Below are 17,244 nucleotides of genomic sequence, written 5' to 3' on the forward strand. Positions count from 1 at the left end.
GTACTTTTTTCAGTTCTGCAGGTCAAACTATCTGTGTGCCAAGTGACCCTGGTAGTTCTGTCTCTACTTTGCTAACATCTGTGAATCCAGCAGCAGGTGATTATTCATGTTTTCAATTTTCCTACTGACCTTTCAGATAATATATTTACTCACAGTAGCTTTGACCTCTACTGACACAAGTGGTATGAATCCATCATCTGGTGATTAAACCTAATCAAATCTAATCTTTAATTAGTTTAACAAAAACCTATTAACATTAAAAATTATTACATCTTTTGAAGTTAGCCTGCTCTCTTTATCCCTTAAAACAGTTTAGGTACAGTGGTACTTTCTGTTAAATAATTTTCAGTTCAAAACATTTTGCAAACTGGTCACCCAGGCTGCATAAATATTAAACATTATTTTAAGTGCCCATATTATGCAACATTAACTTTTTGGTTATTTTGGTACATTTATATTCATGTAGCCACATACCAAGTATCCAAACACTGCCCATGACAACGTCGGCTGAACAGCAGTTAGACATTGGTTTTCCTGGTTACAGCTGACTCACTCTGAAAACAGCAAACAGTGGCAGCAGAGCACAAAACATGGACACTGCTCACCTTTTTGGTATATGGAGAAGCACAGAAGTTTATTTTCTTTCTTCATCTGAACAAACTTTGGATTTATTTGTTTTTGACACTGGGGTTTAGTACAGTATAGGTGGGTGTATCTAAAGTTCCAACCTGTTTGTGCCTGCTGAATTAATTTCAAGACTGAAGCTCAAAGATGGACTGATTCTGACTGTGACCTAAACCTAGGGCCCATTCAAAGTTTGAAGCTGAAAGTGTAACAAACACTGAGTGTTTTTTTCCTTGCTCGTTTACTGGGGTTAGCTTGTTGAAATTAGTGAAACTTGTAAAAGTATTTTTATTGCAGCATTGGATTGGATCTTGGTAAACTACACTGCTATTCACCATGACAGTTTATAGGCACATTTGGGGACTTTAAGGACCTGTTTAAGCCTCAAAAGGGACATCATATGGGCACTTTTTTGTTAGGTCATATCCTTTATACAACATGTGAAATTATCTTTTCCATTACTTGTGGGAGGGATTAATTTGAAAGTCAATTAAGAAAATGCTAAATCAGAGAAAATTATAATGAAAATGTCTTTTATTAAAATAGAAAAATGTGAATTTAATTTTCATTGTGCATTTTATAAACAGCACTTACCTAATTTCAAATAAAATGTTTAAATAAATGATCTTTAATATGTACAGATAGGTCAATAAATAATGGAACAATCATTAGTTTATTTGTCATCCAGCTTCTGTAGATCACTGCATTGAATCTGAAATGGAACATTCCAGATGTGTCGTCAATAATTTGATTTCAGTTTGATAAAGATGCTGCATTATTTTTAGATATTACAGCCATTTTGATACAGGTACCCCAATTTTGTGTGTGTCATGGAAAAAAACGGAATTCCTACTAAGATGATCTTTGGGGTAGTTTATTATTAACCATAAGGAACCACCTCCTGTGCTTGCTGTCTTCACACTGAAGGATATTCTGCTTAGCAGGTTCCAGAGGTGGATTTGTTAAAATTTCAGTTCTCTATGGTTCCATTGTGTTAAAGGCGCCATTTTTTAATGCAGAGACGGTGATAAGGACGATTGGAGCAGTTGTGACTGTGACTGTTGTCCTGCTTGGCTTGACACTTCTCTTTAATCAAGCCAGCATTGGTAAGTATTGGAAAAATATTCACCTTTTAAACCCTGTTTGTCATTGTTATTTGTATTACATATGGCTTCAAAATGTTAACGTGTGTTGACCATGATAGAAAGTTTGAAAAAAATGACAGTTGCTTCCATTATTACTGTTTCATTAGTGATTAATGATCTTTCTTGATGTAAATTATCACTGATTAATTATTAGTATTTTTCAAACTTTCTAGAAAACTGTGCTTCCAAGATGTAAGGAATCTTATTTCTTTATCAGATAACTTAAGTGAAATTAATACTTCTCAGTCACACGGTCTAGTGATGTTTGTGGTGAGCTCTATATTCTTTTAAACATGTGTACTATGTTTTTAATTTCATCTGCAGTGAAAACCTTTCTTTTCTTTTTTTTCTTTAGCACAAAGGACAACATCACTGGAAAATCTAAATGTATGAGTTTCTTTAAAAATTCACTGCAATCATCATCTCAATCTCATCTGCTGTTAGTTATACATGTCAAGTCCATCTCCACTGTAGTTGTTTGAATGGGAAACTCTGTTTTGGTTTGTGTATTAGGTGACTGGGGATATATGGTATGAGTCCTCCTAATTCTACTTAATGTTTCCTCCATGAAGTGATTATTCAGTTTCAAATAAAACATTTCTCACTCAAGTCCTGTCTTACATTTTATGAATTTATTTGCAGAGTGATTATGATGAAACCTACAGTAATGTCACCTATCAATGCAACATTGGTAAGTGGCCCTCTTCTCTCTGAATGTAGCAAAATAATTGTTTACAGTCATATGTTGTAAATCTTACGCTGTAAACTAATCTTACACTGTAAAGCGCTTTGAGATAACATCTGTTGTAATTTGATGCTATATAAATAAATTGAATTGAACTGAATAATGTTCTTAGAGAGAACACCTAAAAGAGAATGTGGCAATGGTTATAGTATTTCACTAAATGGATTTATGCTGTATTGACTGAGCAAACCCTTTATTACTTGTCCAGTCAAATCATGAGGCCCTTTGCAGTGGTAGATCGGAAACTAAAAAAAATAAAATGCTGATTGGTCATTAGGTGCTGCGATTTCTGTCAAAATGCCTTAAAGTGAACAGAGTTTGAAAAGGCAAGACCTAGTATTAAAAATACTGTCATAACAAATATACAAAATAATAAAAAATCCAATATTCACTCTGCAATGTCTCCTTGTTGTTCATAGAGTGACAACAACTGCAGCAGCCTTCAGAGATACAGAGGACATCACTTTGTCATTCTCAAATCCAAGTTTCTTTTTCTTATGTATTTAAATTGTTACACCAGCAAACTTTGTGGCATCATCTGTAGCTTTAGTAAACTTTCCTTAAGTAATGACTTCATCTTAATCCTATTGATTTAGTTTAGCTCTTTAAACACAAACAGTTTTTCACACATGTACTTTATATGTATGTAATTCACAGTTAGATGTCCACACAAAACACTCTACAAGCAAAACATAAGTCAAAATAAAACAATAAGGAAAGCTTACTATACCTCTCAATGTAAATAGTTCTGTTCAAAATGTCCTGCTGCTGTTTTTGTTTACTTGTTTACTCTTTGTTCAGTTATTTTCTTGTCTTATATGTACATTGTGGAAGCTAATACAAAATCGCATTCTTTGTATGCTTGCATTAATAGCTAATAAAACTCATTCTGATTCTGTTTAAAATGAATATTAAAAGGGAAATAACATGTTGATTTAGAGCGTATAAAAACATCAAAATAACAGATGTGTGTGTACATGAGTGACACACAATATCACTAATTAAAGAATTAGTGATATTGGGGAAAAGCAAATAAACTAAAGTGAACAAACTTGCTTTTTTTTAAATAAAGCATGTACTAGGTGGTAAAGGATGTACAGTGTGCCTTTCTGTGTGTCTTATTCACTTCTGGTACTCGCTGTGGTTTCCTGAGAACAAACTGTAAAAACTGTCAAAGTTCATGTAGTCAGACTCATCTTTATCTTCGTTAGAGGACTTTCTTTTCAGCTTTATCATAGCTGTCCTTTGTCATCCTCATTTGTAAGTAAAACATCCTAAACAACCTAGATTATGTTAGATTATTATTACATTTTTAATATGGTGTAGTACCAGCTAAAGCTAATTCATTTTAATCACACTGATGCAAAAATTGAGTGTTTAAACTAACATGTGTTTACCTTTAAATTTTCAGCTCTTCTTCCCCCTAAACTGGCAGCGAACAAACAAATGATCACAGAGACACACTCAGTAACACTGTACTGTCAGACTCCATTATTAATTTTTGTGCATCACTGTTATTTTCATATTAATAGAGGAGAAACCAGAAAAGCCAACTCTTGCCTGCAGACACTGACAGAGACGCATCTGCTGTCATGGTCACATCAGGCTCACCTGCTGCGGTTAAACTGAAATGTTTTTACACTGTGAAGTGTGAAGACAGTGACACATGCTCCATTACCGTACACAGTGAGTCACTGTTTTTCACGTGTTCTGATATGTTATCGTAGTGCAAAGTAAATTGGTGGTGTACAATATTCTGATGGGAAAGACTAAAACAACAGGAGAGATATGATTCAAAATCAAACTAAAACTTTACACTTGAATCAGCAAGCTGAATAATGAAGTCAAAAATCTCTGATAATTGGACTTTTGCTATACTGACCATACTTTAAAATTGTTGCTGCATCTAACTGAAAAATGCAGAAAGTTTTATTTCATGACTTTGAATTCACATTTTTGAAGGTCAAAAACTGCAGATGAATGGCCATTTTGATCATGAGCTATGAATCGATTTTTTTTCACTTGCTATTTGCCTAGTTAGTTAAGCATGATACAAATGCATCTTGTACATTGGAGAAAGAAGTCTTCCAGCTCTAAAAACAATCTGGGGGAAAAGGACCTCAACCAAACAGCGGTACTGTCAGTTTATTATCACAATAGATGATTTGCTAAGAGTCTCCATTTAGTTCAACAAAAACATGCCAGCTGTGGTTAGAGCTCAGGACATGAACCCAAGTCTTTGTCTTGTCGTAGTGATGGATACAGCTTGACTGGTACGTCCAAAAAGACGTGCACATGCATATTACAATGACTTTACATCACATGTATGTGACACACTACTCCCTCAGAAGTTCCTGAATGTACTAATCTAAACACACATCACTATGATAGCCACAATATCATATGATAGTACCTTCACATTTGCATCTGTCTTCAGCTGTTTGTCATTTGAAATGTTTGAATTTCGCTGTGACATCAGATTCAAGTTAACTGATATTTGAAAGGTTTTATTATCCACATTTCCGTTCAGCTTAATGCATTTCAAACTGTTCAAACAGGTTCATACGAAAAATAGATAAGATCTAAAAGTACAGAAGGCAGCTGCTGACCTAAGATCAGTATGACAACATTTACAACTTTGTGTCAAGCTGTGAAATTGTGACTCACAACTTAACAGTTGTCAGCATGGGCTACTGAGCCATCTGTGACTGTGCAGCTCCATATTCATACTGCAAGATCATCGCCACAATTAGGTTATTCTCATGCTGTTTGTACAATTGAAACTCACAAATGTGTTTCCTCTTTCTATTGAAGACTGTTAAACCAGCTGGAGTTTCCACTTTTCTGACTAAACCAGTGTCAGGTATATTAATCTTTTGTTAGACAGCGACAGGGGAAAGATCACAGGAAATGAGAAAACCTTTCAGAGAACATTCAAGTATATGAATCAAATTAATAATATTTTCTGTGTCTTTAGGAAACAATCAATTACTGCTAATTTCAGCTCTGCAAGTACAGAGATTATCTCTACTAACTTAATTCATATGAATGTGGCATTGGGAGATAAAACAGTCGCTCTAGGAGTGCAACAAAAGTGGAACGATGCCTTGCAGTAGATGATATATTTATCATGTTACACCTCACCTTATTTTCTGTAACCCTGCCAAACTCAGCATTAAGTGTAATCTATAATTACTTAAACACTCTAGAAGTTGTTTATCTTAGTGTTTATCTAAACACTCTAGAAGTAGTATTTTTCCTTGTTCTTCTATTGAATATGCTGCAACGAGTTATCGTTTGAGCAACATTAACATACTTTTTACATATGAACTAAACTAAACTAAACTAAACTAAACTAAACTAAACTAAACTAAACTAAACTAAACTAAACTAAACTAAACTAAACTGTGTATTAAAGATTTAAGATTTGTACCTTTCCTTTCCAGTGAAGCAACTTACTTAAGTCCCATGCAGGTAATAATGAAAGCCACAGTCTGGTCCCTTTTCACTTCTCTGTAACTTATTATTTAATACACATAACTAAAAACAATACTCTTAACACGTAGTTTTCTCTATTTGCAGGTTCTTAGAAACTGAGCAGACAAGAGCTTCAGTGTGTGAGTAACTGATTATAGTTAGAATTGGTTTCTTTTTTTTAGTCTAAAATATACCATGTGTACGCTACCATCTCTGAGAAAATGACATGGTCTACAGCAACATGTGGGCAGATTAAAAAGCTGATAGCTGAAAAGTCAATGAGCTGTTTTTAAACCAAGTGCATAGTCACTTATTGATTTTAATGTATCTTATCTAATATTGAAGGAAATTGATGCATGTAATGTTTTTGCATAATTAATAAATAAAATTTTTTTCAGATGCAAAATGCTGATGTATCATTTTTGAAATAATCTTCTATAAGGTATAAGGTTGTATAAATCAGCCCCACCTTTACTCATTTCTTTTTTTGATTACAAATTACAAATACATTGTTTAAAATACACTGTTTTGTTAGTGGCATACTTTTACTTTTGTATTTTAAATAACATTTAGAGATTGCACTTTTTCTTTTGTATTTTTACACATCTTACCAACTATTAAACCAAATAAAATAAAAAACTTTCAAAAGCATCAATGATTTCCTCTTTGAGTTTTTAAGAGATTCATTATGACCAATATTACAGTAATATAATGTTTATGCAATGAACAATTTGAATCTTATTGACAAAAATGTTATTTGATTTACATTTACTTCCCGAATCACTTTTGTCACAAGGCACATTAAAACCAATTTAATTTATGACAAGCACAAACACATCAGACCTTGTAGACAGACATCTGCAGTACAGACACATCAAAACTTTTTACAAAGACGTAAATGGAACATAAGTCATTTATTGCATTCTTTCTACACTGGATGATACAGTGCAGGTCCAGCTGAAAATAAATTTGGTTTGAAAAGCTCCCATGACCTAATTTGAAATAGCTTTTGGCCCCTAAAGTGAATGGGTCATGCTTCAGTGCAATGAGCAGTAACTCTTAAAAATAGTTAAAATATAAAATTATATCTACAAATATATAAAATCTAATACAGATGACAGACAATAGAAAATATGCGTATCATATTTAATAATATACTTTATTGATCCCCTTGAGGAAACTGTAGTTGGACAGCTTATTTATATTTATTATTATATCAGGTGTGCGTGCAACCTTTCTGTGTGTGCGATTCACTTCTGATACGTGCTGTGGTTTTCCTGAAGGGGAACTTCTGCAAAATAACATTTTACTGCAGGTTGAAGTCAGAGTCATCAGATAGAAAAGTGTTGTCTTTGAACATAGTCATGATGTTCAGGTGGTGCAGCTTCAACATGACTCGACACCTGCTGTTAGTCGTCCTAATATGTAAGTTAAATATATATATATAATTGTTGAATTGGACATTACTGCCAAAATACCGTATTACATTGTGGATACACTTTTATATCAGGTTGACAGAAGTACTAACAATTTGCAATTACTGCTGAAAAAGACCTTTTAACACCTTGTTTTTCCAACAGATTCATGTTCCAACATAAAAGCACAAGGTCAGGCTTTGTTTTTGTAATTAGCTAATTCTGTGATTATTTTGTGTAACATATTTTACTCTCAGTCTTTTAAAAACTAAAACACATTTTCTCAACTATTATTCATTTAATATTTTTACCTTTAAAATTTCAGGTCTTCTTCGACCTAAACTGACAGTGAATACACCAGTGATCACAGAAACAGACTCAGTTACACTGAACTGTCAGACTCCATCATCTGTTTCTGTGGATCAGTGTCAGTTCATCACTTTAAAAGGACTCAGAACTATTGGAGACTCATCTTGTCTTCAGACACTAACAGGGACTGAGCTGATGAAGGTGACAAACCAGAAGTTACCTGCTGAGGTTAAAGTGAAATGTTTCTACACTGTGAAGCTCGGACAGTTAATTTCTACATCTCCAGACAGTGAAACATCGTCCATCATCATAAACCGTAAGTCAATACTATTCCCATGTACTAATGTACATAAAACTACTTCCTACTCCCGTATTATCAAGAAATGTCTGATATACATTACAGATTTTAGTTATTTAATCAAATAAACGCTTTAATTTTTCAGGTCTCCATCCACCTAAACTGACAGTGAATCCTCCAGTGATCACAGAAACAGACTCAGTCACACTGAACTGTCAGACTCCATCATCTGTTTCTGTGACTCAGTGTTTTTTCTATTTTATGAGTGGAAAACCTGCCAAAACCTTCTCCTGTCTGAAGACACTGACAGGAACTGAACTTCTGATGATGACAAATCAAAATTCACCTGCTGAAGTTAAAGTGACATGTTTTTACCTTGAAGTATATCAGTCTCCAGAAAGTAGCATGTCCTCCATCATGATACAACGTGAGTAAATACTTCAGACTGATATCATCATATGTAATATCAGCACCAACAATGTGGCTCTGAAAACAAGTTGGAGAAAAATGATCAATATGCGTTAGATTTTGTCATTTTAAAAGGTGCTAACATGCAGTTAGTTGACTTTTTATGTGGTTTACAATTCATGTTCAGACTTAGATCAAAGTAGCATTCAATGCTCTAATTGAACATATTTTACCTCATAGTTCCTCGGCCTGAACTGACAGTGAATCCTCCATTGATAACAGAAACAGACTCAGTCACACTGAACTGTCAGACTCCATCATCTTTTTCTGTGACTCAGTGTCATTTCTACTTTGTGAGGGAACAAACGTCCACATCCGTCTCTTGTCTGAAGAAACTTTCAGGAGCTGAACTGATGAAGATGACACATCAAAGTTCACCAGCTGATGTTGAAGTTACATGTTATTATACTGTAGAGAAAAGAGGAGCACTGTATCAATCTCCACACAGTAACATACTCTCAATCATCACACAACGTAAGTAACTGTGTTGGCATATTTTTCATTACTAATGTGATACAATATTTGAACAAACAAGCATAATGGTTTTCAATATAGTGGTGATGCCCTACAATAAGGGATCTTGGATTTTGTCATGTGTCTTTTCAAAGGGGTTTTTATCTATTAATGTCTTAGAAAGTCTATGTAAAAAAGTAAGATGTGGAACATTTAGCAAACTGCCTCAGTTGATGATATGTGAGTCAGAGTCCCTTGTGTCTGACATGAAAATGAAAAAAACTGGCCAGCGGCTCGTTAGTGTAGTAACATCATCGCCTCCCATGTGGGAGACTGGGGTTCAAATCCCAGCTGCGGCCTACCTCCAGTAGGGTTCTTTAGGCAAGACCTCCTCATGTTTACCCTGCCTACCCTTGTACCCTACTTGTAAGTCGCTTTGGATAAAAGCGTCTGCTAAATGACTAAAATGTAGAGGCTTGAGACTACATGAGCCACTACTAGAATAATAATTAGTAATTGTACAGTCAAGTGATTTGTAGACAAGCAAGATGTGTGTGTGAGTGTCTTTTTGAAAAACTGTTCACTGTGAGAGAGAGGCAGTGTTTAAATGTCTATGTTTAACATTTATTCTTAAGGAGTCTATTTTAAGTGTAATGCAATTTTATAGATGCAACAGTTAATCATAGAATCTAATATAATTTTATCTTTTAAATTTCAGCGATTCTTCCACCTAAAAATAATCATATGAAAGAACTCATGTACATGCAACCATATGGCTTTTCTGATTTTGTCATTCAAAATTACTTTTTTTGTTTAAACTTCCAGCTCCTCCTCGACCCAAATTGACAGTGAATCCACCAGTGATCACAGAAACAGACTCAGTCACACTGAACTGTCAGACTCCATCATCTGTTTCTGTGGATCAGTGTCAGTTCAACACTTTGAAAGGACTCAGAACTATTGGAGACTCATCTTGTCTTCAGACACTAACAGGGACTGAGCTGATGATGATGATGACAGACAAGAGGTTACCTGCTGAGGTTAAAGTAAAATGTTTCTATACTGTGAAGTTCGAACAGTTGTTTTCCAGATCTCCAGACAGTGAAACATCGTCCATCATCATAAACCGTGAGTGAATTTTCTGCCACCAACCCATGACTGTACGGTATCTTTCTAATCAGTAAATGTTTAAAATCGTTATTTATTTAATCAAAGATATTCTTTAAACTTCCAGCTCCTCGACCTAAACTGACAGTGAATCCTCCAGTGATCACAGAAACAGACTCAGTCACACTGAACTGTCAGACTCCATCATCTGTTTCTGTGGATCAGTGTCAGTTCATCACTTTGAAAGGATTCAGAACTATTGGAGACTCATCTTGTCTTCAGACACTAACAGGGACTGAGCTGATGAAGGTGACAAACCAGAGGTTACCTGCTGAGGTTAAAGTGAAATGTTCTTACACTGTGAACCTTGGAGAGTTACAATTTATATCTCCAGACAGTGAAACATCGCCCATCATCATAAACCGTGAGTCAATACTATTCCCATGTACTAATGTACATAAATCTACTTTCTACTGCCGTATTATCAAGAAATATCTGATATACATTACAGATTTTAGTTATTTAATCAAATAAATGCTTTAATTTTTCAGGTCTCCATCCACCTAAACTGACAGTGAGTCTACCATTGATCACAGAAACAGACTCAGTCACACTGAACTGTCAGACTCCATCATCTGTTTCTGTGGATCAGTGTCATTTCTACTTTGTGAGGGAACAAACGTCCACATTCGTCTCTTGTCTGAAGAAACTTTCAGGAGCTGAACTGATGAAGATGACACGTCAGAGTTCACCAGCTGAAGTTGAAGTTACATGTTATTATACTGTGGAGAAAAGAGGAGCACTGCATCAGTCTCTACACAGTAACATATCCTCCATCATCATACAACGTAAGTGACTGCACTGGCATATTTTTTATTGCTAATGTGATTCAATATTTCCACAAATAGCATGATGGCTTTCAATACAGTGGTGACGCCCTACAATAAGGGGTATTGGATTCTGTCATTTGTATTTTCTCCTATGTGTGGTCACATACTGTACAAGTGGCAGAAATACAGTCCAACATGACCCAGACTATGCCAACATCTACTATGGTCACAGGTAGGTACATCTCGTATATAACATATTGTATGCGTTATTTTGAACTTTTAAAAAGCTTATAATCCACAGGAGAGATTTCTAATATACCAAGTTACACGGGTATATCAGTGTCTATGCCTCTAACATCAGTAAAACCAGCATCAGGTGACAAAGTTTCCTATTAAGTCACACTAATAACTTAAAATAAGTCTCAAACTCAAACTCTCAAGTTTCATTTTTAATTGAAATAAACAAAACTTTTCGTCTGTTTTCTTTGTTTGCAACAAACAGTTTCTGAGTCTGAGGTGACTACTACAGAATGGATTTCTTCTAACAAAACTATAAATCCACCACCAGGAAACAATAGATCAGGTGAGATTGTTAGTAACAAATTAAAAATGCTGAGATGCATTGAACATTGGATGGTACGTACAGTGCTACAATAAATATCTTCTTTCTTTAGTATTTTTATTTCAGTGAGTGAAACTGACTGTTGATTGTGGCTCGTTTTGTTTTCCCTTCAACAGGAACATTGATGTGGAAGTTGCTTGTTGTTGTGGGTGGTGTTGGAGTAACTGTGGGTGTTATCTCACTGTGTCTGGCGCTTCTCTGTGCAAAAAGAGATAGTGGTAATAACTGTTTTGATTTATAAGTGCAAGAAAGCTTCTGTACTTTTCTAGTGGTCTACATTTACCTAAAGCACATGAGGTTCGCAATTACGTGAAAGTAATCTACAGCAAAACCTATTTTCAGGAGGAAGTTATTAAATATAATTCTTATAATATCATCCGTAAAACCAAGCCTTATTGCCAGTTTGGGAATGTAAATATGTCAAAAAACAAAATAATGAACAAACAAAATTAAATTACAGTAAGTGTTTTACTGAAAGAACTCCACACAATCCAATACTAAGCATTAAGGGTGGTGGATTTCTTTGCTGATATATGTTTTATTTTTGCATTTTTAGGAAAATCTTCTCATGCGAGGTAAAAGATTACTACTGTTTGAAATGTATCTTCTCTGTATTCTCACTGTTCTTTACTTGAAGTTATAGTTTACTGGATGTTACAGTATAGTTGGTTTTCTACAGCACATTCTAAATAACAAGCACACATTGCTTTTATCCTTCTCTTTGTTTTCTTACAGACCACAAGCAAACAACTCTGGTAATGTGCACACTGCATTGATAGTTAATCTTATATACAGTAGAGTGTTTATATATTTTTGTCACCTAGTGCATCACTCATTGTTTTACCTTCTGTTACAGATGACTTCTTACATATGACAAGCATTAATCATGGAGGACTGGTAATAAAATAAAGTTTCCCTCAGCCATAACATGATCTAAATTTGTTTTAAAGTGTATGAAGTCATTCATGAATTCCTCTCACCTTCTCAACTAGTTACCTGCAGATTGTAATGAAGACTACCATTTGGTCAGCCCAGTTCCTGGTGGTTACGGTCCTACAGGTGAGAGGCTTTTTCTCCTAAATGGATGTTTTTGAACATGTCCATTGGCCTTGAAAACAAAAATCACAACAACAAAGTAAGTTAGATGCATTTTTAGTCTAAGTGACATGAGTGCTATAATAATATTTTAGTAGCTGATATCAAAAACCTCTACAAGTGGGTATTTAATCAGTAAAGATTTATGAATGTAAATGTTATCTTATTGACAATGCAATAAAAAGTCAAACTTCTTGATCCTGTGTTGTTCTTACTTTCAGACTGTAAGCGGCTGAACAGACAAGCCTCTCAAAATGAGGTATTAAATATGTTTGCACATATCTGTTCATACATACTTTGACACTATACTTGAAATAGCTCTTACCGTTGATGTCTCTCTTTTATCCAGTCTGACACCTACCATTTCTACCACTCAATCTCAAGCAAGCCAGCTCCAGCTCCAAGACATCAACCAGCTCTGAATGATATGACATACAGCACCCTGCAGGAACACTGAAACACAGACTGCTGTATATATTCATGCCTATGTATAAGTGTTCAACTGTAAGGTTAATACTGCCTTGACCATTGCCATGCTACTGTGATGTGTTTTTATCATACTTACAATATAATACTTATTGGTTACATGTATTAATGTAACAACATTAATACATTATCATTTCATTATCAGTTCAATGTGCACATCTTTAAGAACTAGAGTTGTCTCTGTTCATGTACCTCAGGAAGTGTGAGTAATTCTCTGCAGATGTTCCAGCTTCGCAGTTTGCCACTTAATATTTAGTAATTCTTATAGTATACTGCTCTATTTCCTGTACAACACCAGCATAAAAGACCTGAGCTCTCTTGTGTGTCCTGAAGTAGAGACCATGTATCAAAAAACCATCAGGTGACGTAATTATTCAGTTTTTCAAAGATTCAAAGTGACTCTTTTATTACAGAGACTGTGGAAATAGAGTTGTGTGTGATTTAAGTGTAAAGTATATTTTTAACATAACATGTATTTGTGCCTTCTAGAAACAGATACTGGAAATACTCCAGCAAATCCAGAATTTAGAGATAAAATTAAAGGTACTGTAAACTAAAGTTATTAATGCGGATTAATGTGAATGTTTGTGGCTTTGTACAGATTAAAGTGCTAGTCCTTACTGTGAGCTAAACTGAAAATGTCTAATACATCACACAAACGGTATACTGCATATTGTGATAACAATGTAATGAAGTGTTGTCACGTCGTTCTGCTTGTTTGTGATCTCTTCTGTCAAAGAAGAACAATGGGTCTGAGGAAGTGAAACTGTGTGAAAATGGAGTGTAAAAGGATTCTCAAAATCTAAATGTAAGTAAAAAATGAGGAACAGTATTAACCATATTTGTTATATATACTAATAAACTTTACAGTTCAGTTTATTTCTTTTTGTCTGACATCCACCATTTATATGCCATAATCTCTGATGAACCAGCAGCATCAGTCCAGAATGTGTTGTACCAAACAGTGCAGGATCACTAAATGCAAACGTATTTGAGGCAGATAACTTAAAAAACTGTTAGAAATGTAGTTGTTGCGTACACACACAACCAGAAACACAACAGTGAAAATGAGACATGTACTTATTGATCGGCTTTCTGAAACATACAGTCGAGAGCTTGTGTTCACTCTGACACATTTTGGCTGCAGACATCAAAGCATCTTAAACACACTGTTAAATCTTCATCATGCATCTTTAGCTTGTATAAAATGGCTTCTGCTTTAAAACAAGAAGAAACTGACAGAATAAAGCAACTTCAAATTATATGTTGTCTTTGCGCAAAAAAAAAACAATTTAAAGATGAAAACTATGATGACGATGTACATTTTCATATATGACAAAAGTGCATTTCACATTTTGTAGACGTTTACATTAGTCTTAATGTTTTTCCTCACAACAAAGCAACCAACATGTTCCATATCTTATCATCCTTTGAGCAAAGATTTTTTTTGGAAATGTACTTTTACTATAGACATATTTCTTTCTCTCAGCACACATTCAGTGACATGATCTGCAAAAGTCACCAGGCACTCCCATATATCTAATTTTTACTTTGCTGCACCACATCATTTCTTTTTTCTGCAGGAATGGATGTGTGTCTCAGTGCTACAAATTTTTTTCCTAGTACAGCAGTGCCTCTTGCAGAAGAATGAGCAAATTCATTTCTGATTGGCCATGTTCTCTATGTGTTTATAAGCTTCATCTTGAAGGGGTGATGGTGAATGTAGTCAGTGGGTATGCGCCACAATTTGGCTGTGAGTTAGAAGAGAAGGAGAGATTCTGGAGTAAGTTTGATGAGGTCATAGAGAGACTCCAGAGCAAAGATACTAGTTGTTGGAGCAGACTTCAATGGGCATGTTGGTGACGGCAACAGAGGTGATGAGGAGGTGATGGGCAGGTTTGGTGTAAAGAGAAGGAATCTGGAAGGACAGATGGTGGTGTACTTTGCTAAGAGGATGGAAATGGCTGTAGTCAACACTGGACGTAGGAGTACACAGGTGGACTACATCCTATGCAGACGAGGTCATTTGAGAGAGGTTAGTGACTGCAAAGTGGTGGTAGGAGAGAGTGTAGCCAGACAGCACCGCATGGTGGTGAGTTAGATCACTCTGGAGGTCAGGAAGAAGAAGAGAGGGAAGACAGAAAAGAAGACCAAGTGGTGGAAGCTAAAGAATGAAAAAACTTGTGAGGAATTCAGGCAGAAGTTGAGACAGGTTCTTGGTGGTCAGGATGAGCTTCCAGATGACTGGGAAACTACAGCAGAGGTTATCAGGGAAACAGGTAGGAAGGTGCTAGGTGTGTCATCTGGAAAGAGGAAAGAAGGTGAAGACACTTGGTGGTGGAATGAGGAATTACAGGAATACATCCAGAGGAAGAGGTTGGCTAAAAGGAAGTGGGATGTAGAAAGGACTGAGGAAAGTAGACAGGAGTACAAGGAAGTGCAGCGTAGAGTGAAGAGGGAGGTGGCAAAGGCCAAACAGAAAGCTTACGATGAGCTGTACGACAGGAGGAGAGGACACAAAGAAAGGAGAGAAGGACTTGTACAGGCTGGACAGAGAGAGAGATAGAGACAGGAAGGATGTGCAACAGTAAGGGTGATTAAGGACAGAGATGGAAAGGTACTAACAACCCAGGAAAGTGTGCAGAAAAGATGGAAAAAGTATTTTCAGGAGCTGATGAACGAGAAAAATGACAGGGAAAGAAGGGAGGAAGATGTGGATGTTCTGAAGCAGGAAATAGCAAAGATTGGAAAGGATGAGGTGAGGAAGGCTCTTAAAAGGATGAAGAGTGGAAAGGCTGTTGGTCCTGATGACGTACCTGTGGAGGTGTGGAAGTGCTTAGGAGAGGACAGCAGTGGAGTTTCTAACCAGTTTGTTCAATAGGATTCTAGAGAGTGAGAAGATGCCTGAGGAATGGAGGAGAAGTGTTCTAGTTCCGATCTTTAAGAACAAGGGTGACACGCAGAACTGCAGCAACTACAGAGGAATAAAGTTGATGAGCCACACAATGAAGCTGTGGGAAAGAGTAGTGGAAGCCAGGCTTAGGAAGAAGGTGGAGATTTGTGAGCAGCAGTATGGTTTCATGCCCTGTAAGAGCACCACTGATGCCATTTCTGCTTTGAGAATGTTGATGGAAAAGTACAGAGATGGTCAGAAGGAGCTGCATTGTGTCTTTGTAGATTTAGAGAAGGCGTATGACAGGGTGCCGAGGGAGGAGCTGTGGTACTGTATGAGGTCGTCGGGAGTGGCGGAGAAGTACGTCAGAGTAGTCCAGGACATGTATGAGAGAAGTATGAAGGTGGTGAGATGTGCTGTAGGTCAGACAGAGGAGTTCAAGGTGGAGGTGGGACTACACCAAGGATCAGCTTTGAGTACCTTCTTGTTTGCTATGCTGATGGACAGGCTGACAGATGAGGTCAGACAGGAATCTCCCTGGACAATGATGTTTGCGGATGACATTGTGATTTGCAGTGAGAGTAGAGAGCAGGTGGAAGAACAGCTGGAGAGGTGGAGGTTTGCTCTGGAAAAAAGAGGCATGAAAGTCAGTCGTAGTAAGACAGAATACATGTGTCTGAACGAGAGGGATCCAGGTAGAAGCGTTAGGTTACAGAGGGCTGAGGTGAAGAAGGTGCAGGAGTTTAAGTACTTGGGGTCAACAGTTCAGTGTGATGGAGAGTGTGGAAAAGAGGCGAAGAGGTGAGTGCAGGCGGGTTGGAGCGGGTGGAGGAAAGTGTCAGGAGTGTTGTGTGACAGAAGAGTGTCAGCAAGACTCAAAGGAAAGGTCTACAAGACAGTGGTGAGACCAGCTCTGCTCTATGGGTTAAAGACGGTAGGAGTGAGAAAGAGACAAGAGGCTGAGATGGAGGTAGCAGAGATGAAGATGTTGAGGTTCTCCTCTCTGTCTAATCCTTACGAGATTAGACAGAATAAGGAACAAGCACATCAGAGGGACGGCTCACGTTGCCTGCATTAGCAACAAAGTCAGAGAGGCCAGACTGAGATGGTTTGGACATGTGCAGAGGAGGGATAGTGAATATATTGTAGAAGGATGTTGGAGATGGAGCTGCCAGGCAGGAGGGCAAGAGGACGACCAAGGAGGAGATATATCGATGTGTTAACAGAGGACATGAGGTTGGCTGGTGTGAAGGTAGAAGATGCCCATGATAGAGTTA

General features: G+C 36.6%; 1 protein-coding gene across 11 annotated transcripts in view; it reads left to right on the top strand.

Moving 5' to 3' along the window:
* LOC113154443 overlaps positions 1-13,956 on the top strand; it is a 41,946-nt gene extending 27,990 nt beyond the window's left edge. For 4 of the 11 annotated variants that reach the window (XM_026348647.1, XM_026348650.1, XM_026348651.1 and 1 more), the window contains 12 exons: positions 10,169-10,465; positions 10,593-10,889; positions 11,047-11,103; positions 11,173-11,247; positions 11,374-11,454; positions 11,610-11,711; positions 12,050-12,068; positions 12,229-12,248; positions 12,350-12,390; positions 12,486-12,552; positions 12,810-12,847; positions 12,938-13,956. In XM_026348647.1, coding sequence (XP_026204432.1) covers positions 10,169-10,465; positions 10,593-10,889; positions 11,047-11,103; positions 11,173-11,247; positions 11,374-11,454; positions 11,610-11,711; positions 12,050-12,068; positions 12,229-12,248; positions 12,350-12,390; positions 12,486-12,552; positions 12,810-12,847; positions 12,938-13,045 — 1,202 coding nt within the window. In that variant the 3' untranslated portion in view covers positions 13,046-13,956. Of the gene's footprint in view, positions 1-1,643; positions 1,835-2,411; positions 2,461-2,933; positions 3,420-7,305; positions 7,417-7,571; positions 7,599-7,731; positions 8,032-8,158; positions 8,441-8,661; positions 8,956-9,759; positions 10,063-10,168; positions 10,466-10,592; positions 10,890-11,046; positions 11,104-11,172; positions 11,248-11,373; positions 11,455-11,609; positions 11,712-12,049; positions 12,069-12,228; positions 12,249-12,349; positions 12,391-12,485; positions 12,553-12,809; positions 12,848-12,937 lie in introns of those variants that run through there. The other 7 variants (XM_026348659.1, XM_026348661.1, XM_026348662.1 and 4 more) reach the window with 7 other exon arrangements.
* Positions 13,957-17,244: the final 3,288 nt, after the last annotated feature.

This window comes from Anabas testudineus, chromosome 5 (assembly GCF_900324465.2).
Source record: "Anabas testudineus chromosome 5, fAnaTes1.2, whole genome shotgun sequence".
Classification (NCBI taxonomy): domain Eukaryota; kingdom Metazoa; phylum Chordata; class Actinopteri; order Anabantiformes; family Anabantidae; genus Anabas; species Anabas testudineus.